The 16733-nt window shown below is 57.6% G+C and overlaps 2 protein-coding genes across 7 annotated transcripts; both read left to right on the top strand.

Annotated features, from left to right (window-relative positions):
• Positions 1 to 5415: 5415 nt before the first annotated feature.
• LOC122156521 (cold-inducible RNA-binding protein) lies at positions 5416 to 10545 on the top strand. Of its 6 annotated transcripts, none has more exons than XR_006167512.1 (8): positions 5416 to 5520; positions 6120 to 6228; positions 6301 to 6407; positions 7313 to 7451; positions 7542 to 7626; positions 7751 to 7815; positions 10117 to 10221; positions 10392 to 10545. XR_006167512.1 is itself a non-coding variant. In XM_042811290.1 (7 exons), the coding sequence occupies exons 2-7, from the start codon at positions 6126 to 6128 to the stop codon at positions 8251 to 8253; spliced, it is 516 nt and encodes a 171-aa protein (XP_042667224.1). In that variant the 5' UTR covers positions 5416 to 5520; positions 6120 to 6125; the 3' UTR covers positions 8254 to 8989. The 6 variants fall into 6 exon arrangements, 4 of the variants coding, with proteins under 4 accessions (XP_042667224.1, XP_042667223.1, XP_042667222.1 ...); XR_006167511.1 differs by having other exon boundaries at positions 7748 to 7815; XM_042811290.1 differs by lacking the exons at positions 10117 to 10221; positions 10392 to 10545 and adding an exon at positions 8237 to 8989.
• A 2317-nt stretch (positions 10546 to 12862) lies between these two features.
• LOC122156520 (protein FAM174C-like) lies at positions 12863 to 13447 on the top strand. The gene is made up of 2 exons (XM_042811286.1): positions 12863 to 13104; positions 13282 to 13447. Exons 1-2 carry the CDS (start codon positions 12878 to 12880, stop codon positions 13445 to 13447), a joined length of 393 nt encoding a protein of 130 aa, XP_042667220.1. The 5' UTR covers positions 12863 to 12877.
• The last annotated feature ends 3286 nt before the right edge of the window (positions 13448 to 16733 follow it).

Below are 16733 nucleotides of genomic sequence, written 5' to 3'. Positions count from 1 at the left end.
GGGGGGGGGGGGGGCCGAGAGCAGCAGCCGTGGGCGTTAAAACAGGAACCGCACCCCCGCTTCCCGGATCTCGCTTTTCTTTTTTTGTTTGGTTTGGTTTTTGTTTTTTTTTCTTTCCAAAACACGAACGGTGCAGGAGGGGAAGGAGGCGTTGCGGCGCGTTGGGGGGGGGGGAGGGTGGAGGAAGGAAGGGCAGCCCCCCAGGACCCCCTCCGGCCGCGGCAGAGCTGTGCCCGAGCCCCTTTGGATGCCGCTGGTCCCGCAGAGCTGAGGCCGGCACAACTCATCGCAGCGCTGACACCGCTGCCTCCCTTCAGCCTGCTCGCATCTCCCACGGTCGCTCGGCGCGTTCCTCTCCTGCCTTCTTCGTGTTCCCCCCCCCAATACACGCACCTCCTCCCCCCCGTCCCAGCTCTCCGTGCAGCACTGGGGGCTCGGGAGGGGAAGGGGCGGCTCTGGTTTGCGTCCTCCCCATCCCAGCGGGCTGCATTCAGCAGAGACGCCCCGCGGGTGCCCCCCACCCGCTGCCTGCCCCCCTCCCCGCAGGCTCTCGGCCCCCCCTTCCCTTTTGTCTACAGAACCGCCCATGCTGAACAATAGCAGCCCCCCGCCGCTTCCCGTCCGCTGCCGATGGGGTGCGGAGCAGCTCCCCCCCCCCAGGCCCCGCAGGCAGCCATGTAGGGGCAGCCGCACGGTGCCGGGGGGCCGCGGGGGGGAGCGGGCTACAGGAATGCTTACAGGCACGGAGGGCCCCTCCCCGCGTCCCCCCCCCGCCCAGCTGCGCTGGGATCGCCCGGCAGCTGGGAGGGGATTTAGCGGCATCGCTGCTGCTCGTTTGTGCGGCTTTAAAAGCAGGGCTGCGGTCGCGGCTCTCGGCCTGGGGGCTTCCCGAGGGTCCCTTCTGCTCCCAGATGGGTGGGGGCCTCTCTGCCCGCCCCCTCCCTCAGCCCGCGGCATCGCGAAGCGGTTCGCCTCGCGGTGCCGGCGTGCTGGGGCAGCACCGGGCTGCTCTGTTAGCGGCCGCCCGCGGCTTTGGAGCGCTTCGGGGGCTCGGGGGGAGGGTGAATGACTTCCAGTATGCAGCAGGGAGCTTTGTGCCCACGAGGAGCTGAACCACGGGGATGCTTCCTCTCGTTCCCCTTCGGCTCGCTGCTGGGGGCTGCTCCCCTTCCGGGGGGGGATGCATGAACCGTAGGCAGTGTGCGGGAGGTGGTCCGGGGGGGTCGGGTTGTGAGGTGCGCCGAGTGGGTGGGTGCTCAGCTCTCCGCTGTCCCGCTGGGGAGCTCAGCCCGGAGCCGAGCGTCCCCGCGGGTTCACACCTGGCCCCGTCGCAGGGCCCCAGCCCCATTATCCGGCTGCGTGAGAAAACCCCCACCTTGGCGGCGGGGGAAGGCAGAGCGGGGAGGCCCCGTGAATTGGTCCTTTGAAGCAGCCTCCCCTCCTGCCAAGCGCCAGCTGCGGGCGGACGGCCTCACAAAGCGCCGGCTTTAGCACCAAGGTAACGGCGCAGCGGGGCGAGGGGCGCCGGGGCCAGGAACCCCCCCGCACTGCCCTCCCCATCCGGATCGCCGTGCAGTGGCGCGGTGCGGGACGGGCCGGCAGCTGCAAAGACAAAGGGCCGAGGCAGAGCGGAGCTGCGGGGTTCTCATCCCGCACCCCGGGGCGGCTCCGCTGCCGGTAGCTGTGCGTGCGGTGCCGCGGTCCGGCCCTTTCCCGCAGAGCTGCGGCTCCGCATCCAGGCTCGGTGCTGCCCGCACCGTGCCGCTCCCTGCCCTCCTGCACCGGGGGGGGGGTGGAACCGTCCCGACCCGTTTTCTTGCCTAAAGGGGGAAGAAAAAAAAGATCCAGCCGCATGCCTGGGCGCTGCGGGGAGAAAGTGACCCAGACAGACAGGAATCCGAGCTGCGCTGCTCGGGGAGGGTTTGGGTTACAGCTTGGGTTCCAGCCCGGCTGCAGAGAGGGGGCTGCGAGGGGGTCGGTGCTGGATGAGCTCATGTGGGATCCGCGGGGCCGCTGAGCTTTGGGGTGGGTTCGTGTTTTGCACTGGGGGCTCTCGGGGAGGGCTCTGCAGAATGGGAGCACGGGGTGAACGTACGGGCATCCGGCAGCTGAACGAGGCAGGGTTTTGTGCGGGGGGGAGCATTGCAGTGAGCGGCACTGCTGCCCCGATCCACGCGGGGCCAATGGTGGCACGGAGGGAAGCGTCCCGGAGCCGTTTTGGAGGGCGCTGCTGGCAGCCTGTCCTCGGGCAGCATCTCGCTGCAAATGCTCCCTCAGCCCCATGATTGATGAGGTTTTACGAGAGGAGCCCTCGGCGCAGCCAGGCGACCCCGCGTGCTGCTTGGAGCCCAGCGGGTGTCCCGGGAGCTGCGGGGAGCTCGCATTGCAGCTCGGGGCCATCGGCTCCATCGGGGAGGTCCCACAGGTTTTTGTGCGCGCTGCAGCGCTCGCGTTGGGTTGTTCCTAAATTTGCTCTGTTCGGGAGGAGTTGCTGCTGTGACAACAAAGGGCTGAGCTTTCTGTCATCTGCCTGAGAGGCGCAGGTCGGTTCTGAGATAGCAGCGTCTCACAGCCGCACCATTTACATCGTTGCCGTGGTCACCGTCGTCCCGACCTCATCCCAGCTGTGGGGGCATCCAGCATCCCAGGGCCGGGTCTCTGCTCCACGTGCTGCATTCTCAGCTCTTCCCTTTGCCATCCCCACTGCAGCTCCGTTTTCCCACTCGATGTCCTGCCCCCATCCCTGCCGCAGTGCCAGGCTGTTTGGGGCAGATCCTTCGGGGCCGTGGGTCCACAAATTGAGGCCCCGCATCGGGTGGGTTGTTTGCTGCAGGGCTGCTGGGTGAATGCACGAGGTGGAGGGGAAGAGCAGAGCCTGGAGCAGCGGGTGCCCATCTCACGGCACTCTGGGTCCCCCAGCACCGCAGCAGAGACCCCCACAGCACCGTGTGCCAACCCAGGGTTTGTGCTGGAGCCCCGATTCCTTTCTCTGCTGTGCTCTCACACGGTGAGTCCCGGTCACAGTAAATCACAGAGGGAAATGCAGCAGCAATGCTCCTTGCCATGGCAACGGTAGGATTGCATCAGGGCTTTTTTTTCTTCTTTTTTTTCCGAACTGCAAAACTGGATAAGCAACTCCCTGAGGGGACAGTAGTAAGAGAGAAGGGAATATTTTTGTCCTGTAGGCTTTGGGGCTGGAGCTCCGCGTGCAGAACCAGCGCAGTGTTTTGCTCCGTGCTGGTGATGGGAGTGGGAATGGCCCTGGGGGGCTGGGGAGGGCTGTGTGTGCTCCCCCAGGGGGTCTGGTGGGGGGACCCTGCCTCACATCCCCTCCTTCCTCCTGTTTCCCTCCTGCCCTGTGCTTTCAGTGGGAACATAGAGTGCAGGGGCAGCTCGGTGTGGGCAGGGGGCCCCGGGTTTGGAAGGTGCTCTGCAGAGCTGAGTGAACGCAGCCATTTTTCGACACATTTTTGTTCCCTCTGCGGTCCCGCTGTTGCAGAGCTCCCCTAAGAGCTGTGCTGTGGGGCTCTGGGTATCCATCCAGGCTCCTTGCCACTCTCAAAAGGGCCACATCAGCAACGAGGGCTGACGTGCTGCCTTTGGGACGTATCATTTATACCATGTTTGGTGCCATTCTCTGTCACTGGAAGCTTTAAAAAAAATGGATGACACCAAAATGGGCAGGAGGAAGGCTGCAGAATGCAACAGATGCGAGGGTGCCTCTGTCCTCCTGTGCTTTATCACCTCGCAGTGTCCTTGCTGTGCCAAGGAGCGTTTGGGGACGCTCTGAGCAGGGATGTGCTGGTGCCAGCTGCTGCTGCAGGGAGGTTGGCTCTGGTGACACACACATCTCATCACACAATTAGCTGCCTTAACAAGCTGCGAAATCTGCCTGGTGCCACTTGCAGAGCTGCTCCCAGTGCTGCTTTTGGCTGCAGTCTCACAGTGTGAGCTGAGGCTTCTCCATTGCACGGCTCAGAATGGGGCAGCTTCGTGCCTGGGTCAGGGGGAACAAGTAGATCTGGAGCAGGAGAAAACTCTGGAGAGCAGCAGATCTGGGGCAACACGGGTGATCTCACCTTGGTTAAAGGAGAAGATAATGCCAAAGGAAGGACGCCGTCATCATTGTGTCCTCTGCTTTTTGGGGACGAATCCTCTACTAGGAGAGCCACAGGCCTTAAATACCATTACGTCCCACAGCTCTCAGAGCTGGTGGGGCCGGAATACACCCACAGCAAAACAGTTCCACGTATCAAGGTCACTGTATCCACCACTGTCAGAGTGCTGGTGCTAACGTGTCCCTCATTTGAGCAGAATGCTGAGCTCAGGGGTGTGCTGAAGGGCACAGAGCACAGCTGTGAGCAGGGCAGAGCCGCAGGGTGACCCCACCGACCTGCTTACAAAAACTGCAGGTCACAAAGCTTTGTGCTGCTGCTGTTCTCAGTGTCATCATTTCTATCTGTTGCTCCAATGCTTTCCAAGCGTTGGAACTTCTCCTTTTCCCTCAAAGCGCACCGGATGCATTTCACAGATGCATAAAACCCCCTCTGAGGGTTCTTCTTCCACCACCTCTCCTCTGGGCCGCAGCTGTGCTGGGAAGCTCTGAGGAATCCTTTTTAACCCCCAGCAAAGCGTTGCTGTCGGTGGCACAGGGCTCTTCCTGCTGCTGTAGGGAAGCTGCACTGCAAAGAAACACCAGGGCGGACTCTAATTAAAGGTTTCAGTGGGAAAGGGGATGAGGTTTAAATTTGGTTTTGTAAACACGATCGTTTCTGCCCAAACCACCGCCGTGAGAAGCCGAGGCCTCACACAGCCCAGGCCCGGGGCCGCCTCCAGGCTAGGCCGCACCGGGACCTCAGGGACCGCTGAGCGCTCAGGTGTGAAGGCCTGGCTTCCTCGGACAGCGCTGAGGGCCGGGCCGCCCCGTTACCTCCCTCAGGGATGGGAGAGAGGATGGCGTCTCGAATGCGGCGGCTCCGGGCCGCATCCGCGCGGCTCGCGCTCTCTGCCCAAGATGGCGGCCGCCCCCTCAGGCGCCCCTTTGTCTGCAGCCGCCGCATTGCTGCGAAGGGCGCGAAACTGGGGCAGCGGAGCCACGCCCATTCGGCGTGCCGGCCGCCAGGGGGCGGGGCGCGGGAGGCTGGCGACCAATCAGAGGCTTCCACTTCCTTCCTCCTCACAGGGGCTCCCGCGGCCAACGGGCTCGGCGCTCTCGGCCAATCGGCGCCGCGCTCCACGCCCCACCCACGCGTGGGAGGAGGTGCCGCCGGGGTTTTGTTCGCGCTCCCTCCTCCCGTCGCTCCTTATGAATATTAACAGCCTGCGGCCCAATCAGATGGCGGCGCAGCGGCGGCGCTTTGGTGGCGTCACTCGCCCCGCCCCTCGGTGAGGACAAATCTGCATATTCATGAGGAGGGCGGGACTGGGCGCGGGAGTATATAAGCCGCCGCCCCGCCAGCCGCCGCGTTCGTCGCGCTGAGGCTTTGAAGTGCGGTGTGGTTTCTGCAGTTCCGCACACCGGTAAGCGCCCGCCGACGCGCGGGGCGGGTTGCGGTCTGCCGGGGGGAGGGGGAAGGGAGGGAATTCGGTGTGGGCATCGTGGGCACCACGTCCCCGATGTCGGGGTGTCGGGTCTGTGCCTCGGCCCGGCGCGGGGCGGCCGCGCACCGCCAGGCCTTGTGTGGCTGTGGGGTGTACAGGACAGCCACTCGGTTGGGTGGCTGCTGGGAGGACCGGGCCGGAGGAGCGCTGAGGGGCGCCTCGGAAACAAAATGGCGACGGGCCTTAGTCGTGCAAAATGGCGGCGGGAGGGAGGAGGGGCGTCGGACTGCGCCTGCGTCGGGGGGCGGGACGGGTGAGGGGCGGGGGTCCCGCGCCGGGCGGGGGTCTGCGTGGCGGGGGCCCCCCTGTGGGGGCGCGCATGCGCGCTGCAGGCGGCGCGGCTCCGTGGACGGTGCGGAGCGCCCTCTGCCGGGCGGGAGGACTCAAGCCGGCATCGCACCATGGTGCTCGCGGGGATCAGAGCGCGTTCGGCGGCAGCGAGCGGAGCCGGGAGCGTCGGTTCGGGCTTTGGGGAACGTTCGGCGGAACTGCTGACTGAAGGCTGGTTGATTTCGCAGGTGACGATGGCATCAGATGAGGGCAAGCTGTTCGTTGGAGGGCTGAGCTTTGATACCAACGAGCAGTCGCTGGAGCAGGTCTTCTCCAAGTACGGGCAGATCTCCGAAGGTGAGGGCAGGGCCGTGCCGGGCTGGGCTCTGCTGGGCTGCAGTGGCTGATGGCAGCTGTTCTCTCCTCCAGTGGTGGTGGTGAAAGACAGAGAAACGCAGAGGTCCAGAGGCTTCGGCTTTGTGACATTTGAAAACATAGACGATGCGAAGGATGCGATGATGGCCATGAATGGGAAGGTAAGCTGGTTCTGCAGCAGCTGTTTGTTCCCCCTTAAGAATGATAGAATGGCCTGGGTTGAAAAGGACCACAATTATCATCAGTTCCAACTCCCTGCTATGTGCAGGGTCGCCAACCACAGCTTCCCAGAGCCACGTCCAGCCTGGCCTTGAGTGCCTGCAGGGATGGGGCATCCACAGCCTCCTTGGGTAACCAGAAAGCAGTGAGATGAGCTTGGTGGGTGTGCTTCTGTTTGAAGCCATGAGGAAGAAGCTAGGTGCTGGAATCCTTCCAAAGAAACAACAGAAAAGGATACAGAGCAACGTGGCTTAGTGAAATCCTGTTGTGTTACTGCATTCTGAAAAAGGCTGAGGCTATAATCACAGAATCGTAGAATGGTTTGGGTTGGAAGGCACCTCAAGGATCTTGAAGCTCCAGTCACTCTGCTGCAGGCAGGGCTGCCAACCTCCACATTTAATACCAGCCCAGGCTGCCCAGGGCCCCATCCAACCTGGCCTTGAACACCTCCAGGGACAGACAGGGCATCACAGCCTCTCTGGGCAGCTGTTCCAGCACCTCACCACTCTCAGGAAAGAACTTCCCCCTGACATCCAACCTCAATCTTCCATCCTTCAATTTCAAATCATTCCCTCTTATCCTGCTACCCTTTCAAAGAGTTGGCTCCCTTCCTGTTTACAGGCTCCCTTTAGGTACTGAAAGGCTGCAGTGAGGTCACCATGCAGCCTTCTTTTCAAGAGTGGCTTTGTAATGCTTGAGAATCCATCTGTGTGTCGTCAGCTCAGTTGCAGCATTGAAGAAAACCAGTACGCACCGGTATTGAAATTCCGGTGTTGCTTCACTGGGAGCCGAGTTGTGCAGCATGCTGTGCAGTGCGTGTGAGCTGATGTGTTTTTCTGTTTGTTAGTCTGTAGATGGCCGTCAGATCAGAGTTGATCAAGCTGGAAAATCGTCAGAGAACAGATCCCGAGGCTACAGAGGGGGATCCACCGGGGGCAGGGGCTTCTTCCGTGGGGGCAGAGGTCGGGGCCGTGGCTTCTCCAGAGGTGAGCAGGCGTTGGGGTTGCTCTGCTTGGGATGGGGGTGGTGTGGGTCAGGGTGCTGGAGGAGAAACCGTAACGTGGTGTCTGTTCCAGGAGGTGGAGACAGAGGCTACGGCGGGAGCAGATTTGACTCCAGAAGTGGAGGATATAACGGCTCCAGAGACTACTATAATAGCAGGTAATGCTATTGCAGCTGCTAGCTAGCTTGTTACAGCTCGCCGTGTCTGTTGCCTGGCAGACAGCAGCGCCAGCAGGCTGCAGAAGCTGCTGAGCCAATACAAAGCGCATGTTTCCAACAGCAGGAGTCAAGGAGGCTATGGAGACAGGTCTTCAGGAGGGTCCTACAGAGACAGCTACGACAGTTACGGTAAGTCCTGGTTCAAATGGGAGCGATGCGTACGTTGCTGTAGGAGCTCTTAAACCTTCTGACCCTGTTCTGAAGTCTGGAAATGCTCTGAGGCTCAGCTTTGGACTGTGCCCCTTTTCTGTTCTTGCCCGTAAGAACCAATCTGTCAGGCTTTGGATGTGGTGGTGCCGTTTAAAATTTCTAATTTGTAATGCATGTGTAGGAGTTGCTTGGATCTAAAGGCAAAGCAAGTTTTTAAATACGTTCTTGGAGCTTGAGACTAAGCCAAAAAAACTCGGAAGCCCTAACAAACTGGATTCAAGGGTGGGGGAGTTCTCTGACACGGTAGAGCAGTAGCTTCTGGAATAATGCAAGGGAGTAAAATGCTGGAACTTGTCTATGCTTCAGTGCCTTTACAATTGTGCCTGCTTCTTGTCCTCAGCTACACACAACGAGTAAAAATCCTTCCTGACTCAAGATCGTCCTTCCAATGGCTGTATTTATAAAGATTTTTGGAGCTTCGCTGAAATCGTTATTGTGTAGTACATCTACTTGTATTTTCACTTTTGTAGTATTATCAGTTCTAATCTTGTCAAACACAGCCTGGCAGCTTCTGATACGAGATGGTCTGACGAGACTTTCCTTTGAGAAAGCTCTGCTTTCGAGTGGTTTTTAACCTTTTTGGAAAGCACTTCTGATTTTGTTTTACGCTTCATGATGAGCCGAGGTGTTTTTTCTTTTTTAAAGTCGTGAAGTTGGGGCCCCAATTCAGTTTCTTTTGAGATAGAAAGGACCTTTAATTCACCGTTCACTAGAAGCTGAACAAGCTGTGGACTTTTTCTTTTTTTTAAGTGCATTACCTTCGTCTTTTGTAACATTCCTTTAGTGTAGCAAGGTAGGAATGCAGCCTGGGTACAAATTGGAAGGCAAACCACCTTGATATATCTAAAGAGAAACTTGCTTGTATGTTCAACCTGCATAACGGTATTTTTACTGTTGTAATGATGTAAATTACCCAGAAATAGACTTGCAAACTTACCATAAAAGAGGTTCTTGAAAATGTTTATTTATATTGTCCTTTTTTACTGGAAGAAATATGCATATTCCATTGATATTGTATTTGAAGTGGTAAAGGATTCTTGTATACAGTTTTCTTTGGCTTTACGAAGCCTATTAAAAGACCGTCTGAAATGAACTCTGCTCCTGCCATTGACATTTCATTGCACAACACAGTCCTTGAAGACGAACAGTGTGTGTAGAAGATGCCAGAGGAGAGGAGAAGACTTAGCAGTAGTGTAAGAGCAAAGCAGACTGAACAGTTGCTAGAATTGAATCTTAACTCGGTCTTGACACGTGAATTCACCGGCGTGCTTCCACATAACAGTGTGTAGGGGCAAAGCTGGCAGCACGGCGTGCCTTTGGGTGTTGGAATGCTTGGTGACAGCTGAGCTGAGTGTTAGTGAGGAGAAGTGCTGTTTCCTTATAATGCTGAAGTGAAGAATTAGTCCTTTGGTGACTGGACTAGTTACTGGAGTGTTAATGGTAGGTAAATTGCCGTAATTAGCTAGCTTTGTCATTGCCTTACAAGTTCTAAGAATTCTTTGCTAGCATATGGAAACTGCAGTGTCCTTGGAGAAAAGAAGTGTTGTGCCTCCAACAGAAACCTCTGAGACGAAAGCTGCTCTCTTGGCTAGTTCATATGTGGAAATAGTCCTGTAATTCGAGGTAACTCCTTTTGCTCATGTCCGCATCCTTCCTCTTGTTGAGAGCTCATTTGAAAGCCTAATGTACCTGTGAAATATTCCTCTGACAATTCTGGTCAGCCGATGGACAAATTTTAACCCATGCCGTATGCAACCTTTGGCTTGTGGCACAACTTCAGTTCCACAGATCAGAGTTGGGCATGCAGTCATGTCTTGCTAGTAGGAACGGAAGCAAGATGGGAAACCGAATTCCCTGACTTGATATGTGTTCATCTATTGAGAATCTTTCTAGACTTCATTAAGTTGCTCACTTTAATTGTAGCTTTCTTTGCCATCCTACTTGTTGCCATTAACTTTTTCCCATAGCCCACACTTCCTAAGCAGCCATGTCAAAGTGGTTAACTCTCTGCTTAGGGATCCAATGATACATTGGCTGGCATATCAAAGGCATCAGCCAGCCCCGGAACAGTTTTCCCACACTGTGCTTCTGTGATGTGATGGGTTCAGCGAATGGCTTGTGAAACCCTCGTATCTGATGTGACCTGTGTTCGGGGGAGGGGGGTGGCGATGCGAAACTTCTCTGTTTGATACCATTATTAATGCACTTCTGCTTTGGCAGGCTGAAGAGAAGATGGACGCTGGGCTCGGAAGCTGGCTGTTGGGTTCTGAGGAAGGCAGTGGTGCCACCAGGGAAGCTGAACCCGCGCCTGAGTTTGCAAACCAGGTAACGGCCCGTCATTGCGGCCCCCGACCCTCAGTGTGGTGGCGTTTCCTGAAGCAGAAATGAAGCCCTGTTTGTAATTTAAGAATAAGGAGCTGTGGGGGGGGTGAAACTTTAGGATGAAAAGTGGACGTAACTCAGCCTTTAAAACGACTGTTTTCATTTGATTTCAGCAACGAACTGCTGTGGAGAGGACCTGAGAAGGAAGGACAGCGTTTGAGCGGAGATGATGAAGGGCTTTGAGCAGAGTTGTTGCTGATGTTTATAAATGGAACGAGCAGGAAAGCCAACTAAGCTAGAATAAAACATTGCAATGTGAAAAAAGAATCTTCGTAGTACTTCTGTGGGCAAACAATGCTAAAATCTGGCTAGATGAGTTCCCCTGTGTGTGTAGCACAGCTGAAGCTACAAAGAAGGGCTGTTCTGGGGAAGGGGGTTGGAGGTGGTTGGGGCCACCCATCTGTGAGGTCATTGCAGTGGAGCAGCTGTGTCTGAAGGGAGAAATGGCTGCGATGGGTTTGCAAACCAGTGCTGGGGAGTTTTCGGGTCTCAGTTTGAGGTGGAACGAGGGATGTGTTGGGCTGTGCTGCTGTCAGGAGCTGTGGGTGGTGGGATGTGAGCAGGAGGTGCTGCTGCGGGCTGACAGCTGTGCTTGGGGTGCTGGAAAGATAAAGCACCAACCGAGGGCAGTGTGTGCTGTGCAGAACCCTGGTCTGAGTCACTTTTTGGCGATCAGGAAATACATTCCAAAGGGTTTTTGGAACACGATAGCACTTAAAGGGCGGGTAGATGACCAAATGGGAGCTGGTTGTGCCAGTCAGAGCTGGGAGATGCACTGCTGGGAATGGGGCACAGTGATGGCTGCTCAGAACTGAGTCCCAACAGCTGGCAAAGTCCTTGGCAGCTCAGCATCCTGAGCGTGGGCTGCTGTGCAAAGCAGTGCTGTGTGGATGTGAGGAGCTGCTGCAGTGCAAAGCAGTGCTGTGTGGCCATGAGGAGCTGCTGCAGTGCAAAGCAGTGCTGTGTGGCCATCAGGAGCTGCTGCAGGCTCGAAGCAAAGCCAAGCCTTGCTGGTAGGAGCAAATGGAAAACAGCCTGAGATCAAAAAAATCGTGGGCCGCCAATGGGAGGGTGCGGTTTTGTGTGGCTTTTCTTTGACATTTGAATAGAACGGCCAATAAAAAAAGACGCTGCCGTCTCGTTAGCTGATGGTGCCTTTTATTTTTGAAGAGCTGCTGTGTTTTAACGGGGAGAAATGGCGCTGGGGGTGAAGCAGGGAGGGTGTTGTATTGGCAGAGGACAAATGCAGGTTTGGTGCTGCGCTGCTGCTCTGCTCTCGTGTTAGAAGGACGCATTTATTGCTTTACACCGCTTTTTCTCTCTCTCTTTTTTAAACCTTTTTCCTATTATCCGAACGATCCGAACTCAAACCCCGCCCCCCGGGGGGGGAAGGTGGGGGGGGGTTCTGTGTGTAGCGATTCCTTCCTCTCACTTCTGATGGTTCCTGGAGGCGATATTAAATGCGGGACTGGGAGAGAGAAGAAAGCTTTGCTGATTTAAATGACAGCAGCCCGTGGCACTGAGAGCCACTCGCACCTCGCGGTGACACAAAGCGTTACCTGAACGACCCCGATGGTCCTCAATGGGATGCTTCAATGCGGCGGGAATCACCGCAGGCTGTTCGCTTTGAGGCGCTGCGTTTAATGATCCGCTGTTGGGTTGGGGCCGGCGCAGCTGAATCACAGAACGGCCAGGGTTGGAGGGGACCTCAAGGATGACGAATCTCCATCCCTGCCACACGCAGGGCCACCAACCTCCGCATTTCACAGCAGCCCAGGCTGCCCAGGGCCCCATCCAACCTGGCCTTGAACACCTCCAGGGATGGACGGGGCATCACAGCCTCTCTAGGCAGCTGTTCCAGCACCTCACCACTCTCATAGCAAAGAACTTCCCCCTGACATCCAATCCAAATCTCCCCTCCCTCAACTTCAAATCATTTCCCCTCGTCCTGCAGTTATCAAACCTTTCATAGAGTGGATTCCCCTCCTGTTTGTCGGCTCCCTTTAGGTACTGCAGGCTGCACTGAGGTCACCCTGCAGCCTTCTTTTTTCCATGCTGAACAAGCCCAGCTCCCTCAGTCTTTGCAGTGGAGGTGCTGCACCCCCCTGATCATCTTTGTGGCTCCTCTGGACCCTCTCCAGCAGCTCCCTGTCTTTCTTGTACTGGGGGCTCCAGACCTGGACGCAGTGCTGCAGATGGGGCCTCACAACAGCAGAGTAGAGAGGGACGATCACCTCCCTGTCCCTGCCGGCCTCTCCTCTTCTGATGGAGCCCAGGATCCCGTTTGCTTTCCGAGCTGGAAGGCACAGCATCCCCCGGGTGGCTCAGCGGGCAGTCAGCGCTTCAGCCTGCCCCCCATCGGGGTCGGAACGGCGCTCATTTCCCCGACGGGAACGCTTCGTTGGGCGGCAGGAGACAGAACCGGGATGGGAAACATCGCGGCCACGGGGAACGGGGTTCGACGCTCCGTTTATCGGCGGAACTCCCGGTGCGGAGCGGCGGAACGGCGCAGCCCCGGAACACCGCGCTCAGCTCCGCCCGCGCCCGGCCCCGCTGTGCGCGCACCTTCCTGCGCCGGGACCGCAGCTCCGTGCCGGCCATGCTGCTCCCGCAGCCCATCTGCGTTCTGTTTCTGCTCCTACACGGCGGCCGCGCCGCGTCCCCCAGTAACGGCACGGAAACCCCGCGGGCGGAGGAAGGGAACGGGACGCGGACGGGCGCGGGGCTGCCGCCCGCATCGGGGCTGCCGGTGCTGCGGCGCGCCGTGTTTGTGGTCAGCGCTCTGTCGGTGCTGGCCGCGCTCTACTTTGTGCTGAGGACGTTCCGGTGAGTGCGGACCCCCACCGTGTCCACCCGGACCCCCCCGGTTCCCCTTCCGCTCCCTCCTTCCTCCGTCACGGCGCTGCATCGCAGCACTTCCCCATCCCGACACAACCGCCCCGCGCCGCCGTTAATGAACGCTAACAATTAAACCCCATCCGCTGTGCTGCGTCCCACCCGCAGCTCCCGGCCCGACGGACGCAGACGCGAACCGAGCGCGACTTTCAGGTGGAAGAAACCGCAGCGGAAGAAGTACGGTCTGCTGAGCAGCTCCGATGAACGCGTGGAGATGGCATCGCTGGACAGCGATGAGGACACCGTGTTTGAGACGCAGAACCTGCGGCGGTAAGCAGCATCCCCTGCTCCTCTTGTCCTCCGGGGAAGCGCCCACACTGCCACCAGAGGGACGCGGGGTGAACCTCAGCTTTACGTCACCTCCCTTCGCTGTCAGACCCTGAAGGCCCCGTGCCCATCTTGCTTCGTGCTTTTGGGACAGAGCCGCACGGCCCTGCAGGGCAGGAGGAGCTGCTGTGGCTCCCGGCTCGCTGCTGGACGCACATTGCTGCCTGCACAGCTGCCCTCATTCCCTGCATCACGCAGCTTTGCTGCTCTGTAGGATTCCCTCTCGCAGCTGAGGATTGGTGTCCCGTGAGCACAGCAGTGCTGCTGGCTGTGCTCACGTTGTGCGTTTTCTTTCTTTTCAGATGATTTGGGACCAGTGGCACAACTGCACAGACCGAGCGAGGGGTGCGAAGTCATCAGCTGGGATCACCGACGTTTTAGTTTTGATAATAATTGCTTATAATGACTGCGAATTAACAGCACAAACTCTTTGGTCGCTGGGGAGGGCAAAGGGGACCAAAACTGTTTCCTTCACACGTCTTTTTTGGGGAGAGGTGGAGCTGCAGAGGACTCTGCACTGAGTGCTGCGTGGGGTGACGCTCAGGAAGACGTAACAGAAGTGACTCTGGGGTGAACACTCTGCATTGAGAGCTGCACGTCTGTGCCCACGGCCTGCCTGGGGCTTTTGAGTGCTCCTCTGACTGTGGCAGCAGCTTGGCAGGCTCAGTTTTCCCTTCCGTGACGTCTGGTCCCTTCCCTGGATTGCTGTGTGCCATCGGCTGCACCCCGTGGTGGAGTTGGGGCAGCAGCATCCCTCAGATCAGACAGAGGAGTTTTGGGAGGGAGCAGCGAGCTGAAGGCGTTCTGGAAGCAGCAGGGTTGGCAGCGAGTGGATGATGGCGTAAATCCCTGCGTGGGTTTACAAAACAAAGAGATGTTTGCAAACAAAAACGTATGAGTTGGTCTGTGGGGCCGCACAGGTGTTCTGCACCCCGAGGGTGGCCAGGAGAAACGCGTGTCCTCCCCGAGCTGCTGTGTAAGGGATGGGAGAGCCAGAGCCTCTCAGCTGCTGTTCTGGATCTGCTCAGACATCATCTCCCTTTGGAGATGCTGCTGTTCCCCAATGGCTGTGCTCCAGCTGTGTCCCATCGGCTCAGCAGAAGGAACAGCACTTGTGTTGGTGCTTGGGTTCGGTGCAGGGCTGAATGTGGCCATTAGAGGGTCGTCGTTGGGGGGAATCGCAGCTGAAATGGTGGGAACTGCTTTCCAAGTGCTTTGGTTTGCAGCTTTCAGCCCCGAAGGGATGGGATGCAGGGCGGGTGGTGCAGAGCCGGATCCCTCAGCCCCACACTGTAGTGCCTTTGTTGGGAGAATTGCCTGCAGGAGTTCCTCCAGCTGTAAGGCTTTGCCTTCATGGTGAGGATTGAAAATGCCTTTGGAGCAATGGAGTGATGGCTTCTAGCGTTGGGTTGGACCTCCTCTGTGGATAAGGGAGGAAGCCTTACTTGCCAAAAAGAGTGGAGCAGAGGGGTGCCTCCATGGAGCAGCTGTGACACACTTTGCTGCAGCCCCAGGGCTGCTGCAGTGCACGGTACAGATGAGAGCTGCTCCGAGGACAGAGCTGTAGCTGTGCTCTGCCTGATCACCATTTCTCCTGGAAAAATAAATGGGAGTGTTGCAGGAGAAGTGCAAAACCCGGGGCAGTCATCATGGGGCCCTGAGGGTCCCATTGGAACAGCATCTTCTCATCCTTGTGCTGCGTCCCTGCAGTTACACCCAGCATTTACTTCTGCAGCCTCAGTCACTGCATGCCAACATGCCAGTAGCCCAGCCCAGGTCTCTGAGCAGAACTCAGAACTGGTAACAGTTGTTCAGGATGGATGTAAATACACAGATGCAAACGGACACACGTGTGCTCTGAGCCCACTAATCCAATGGGCCCGGAGCTGTTGGGACCAATGCAGTGGGGTGATGGTGGGAGCGTGGTGCCCTGCGGTGCTGCACACCATGGGCTCCTGTGCACCACAAACAGCTGCTGCAGAGTTGGCTGGAAACAATCGCTGTTGTTTAAGCCAAAGCCTAATTTCAGAAGTTTACATAATTGCCTCTCTGATCTTCTTGGAGGGCTGCATCGAGTCCTCTGCTGTGGATATCGAGCTGCTAGGCAAATCGACTGGGTGTCTGCAGATGTTAATGAGATCGACTGAGAGCGAGATGAGCATCGGGGCTCTGTTGTTAATAACGTCCCTCTGTTTTGTTTCGTTTGCACATGTGACTGGAATGGGATCCGCAGCATTAGAGCTCTGGAGATGGACCTGTGGGCTGAGCAGATTGCCAAGAAGTCAATAAAACAGCACTCGAGTGCATTGTGTTGGCTGTGCTCTCAGGAACGAGGAGCTGGGCTTTCACCCTCCTGCTCGAGTTGTTGATTTATTTTTAAATAGCAACCAGTCCCGTATCGATTGGTTGTTTTACTTTCCTTGTGTTTACAGCATCCCCCCCCCGTTGTATCCCGAGACAAACGTGTGTTGTTTCCATGTTGTTGCACTTCTCTCCATGCCCACTGCTCACCCCCCACTGGTGCTCTCAGGGTTTGTTCCAACCTGCTGAGGTCTCCTCTTTGTCCTCACCTTCACCTCATCCCTTGTCTGGCTCATCCCTGCAGGGCTGCCCCCATCCTCTCCATGGCAGTGTTGTGATTTTTGTGCTCCTGGTTGTGTCTCCCTGCATCCTCCTCCTCACCACGGCAGCACTGCTGGCCGCAGCATCGCACCGCATGGCACTGCAGTGGAGCAGAGGGCTTTGCTTTGCTCCAGGGTTGGGTGCTGTGCTGGAGGGCAGCGCTGGGGAACCCTGTAGATGGCACTCACAGACCAAGCATGGCGCTGGTGGGTACCAGCAGGCCGTGGGAGGCTGAAGGTGCATCCCAGCGCCTCGAGGAACAAACATCTTCCCAGCAGCTGCCCGGGGCTGGGGTGCGCCTCGCAGGGCTGCAGCTGTAGGAGCGGCGCTTTGGAGCTGTGTTGTGTGAGCAGAGGGCTGGGGAGTGCCCAGCTTTGTTTCGGCTGCGTTTCACCCAGCCCTGTCAGCACTTGTTTGCAGTGCCCTTGATGTTTCTGGCACGGCCCGACTTGAAAGACGCCCTGATTGGGTTGAACTCACCCGCAGGCTCCAGTTGCATGGGAACCACGCTGCAGGGTGAGGACGCGTCTGGGCAGAGCAGCGCGTCCTGGGCTGGGCCTGGCTTCACCCAGCAGGACCACAGCCTGCCCCCAGCACCCAGCAGGACCACA

This window comes from Centrocercus urophasianus, unplaced genomic scaffold (genome assembly GCF_019232065.1).
Source record: "Centrocercus urophasianus isolate 14NV4802_14NV808 unplaced genomic scaffold, USGS_Curo_1.0 seq_1259, whole genome shotgun sequence".
NCBI classification, from domain to species: domain Eukaryota; kingdom Metazoa; phylum Chordata; class Aves; order Galliformes; family Phasianidae; genus Centrocercus; species Centrocercus urophasianus.
This window is presented reverse-complemented; position numbering and strand designations above follow the sequence as displayed.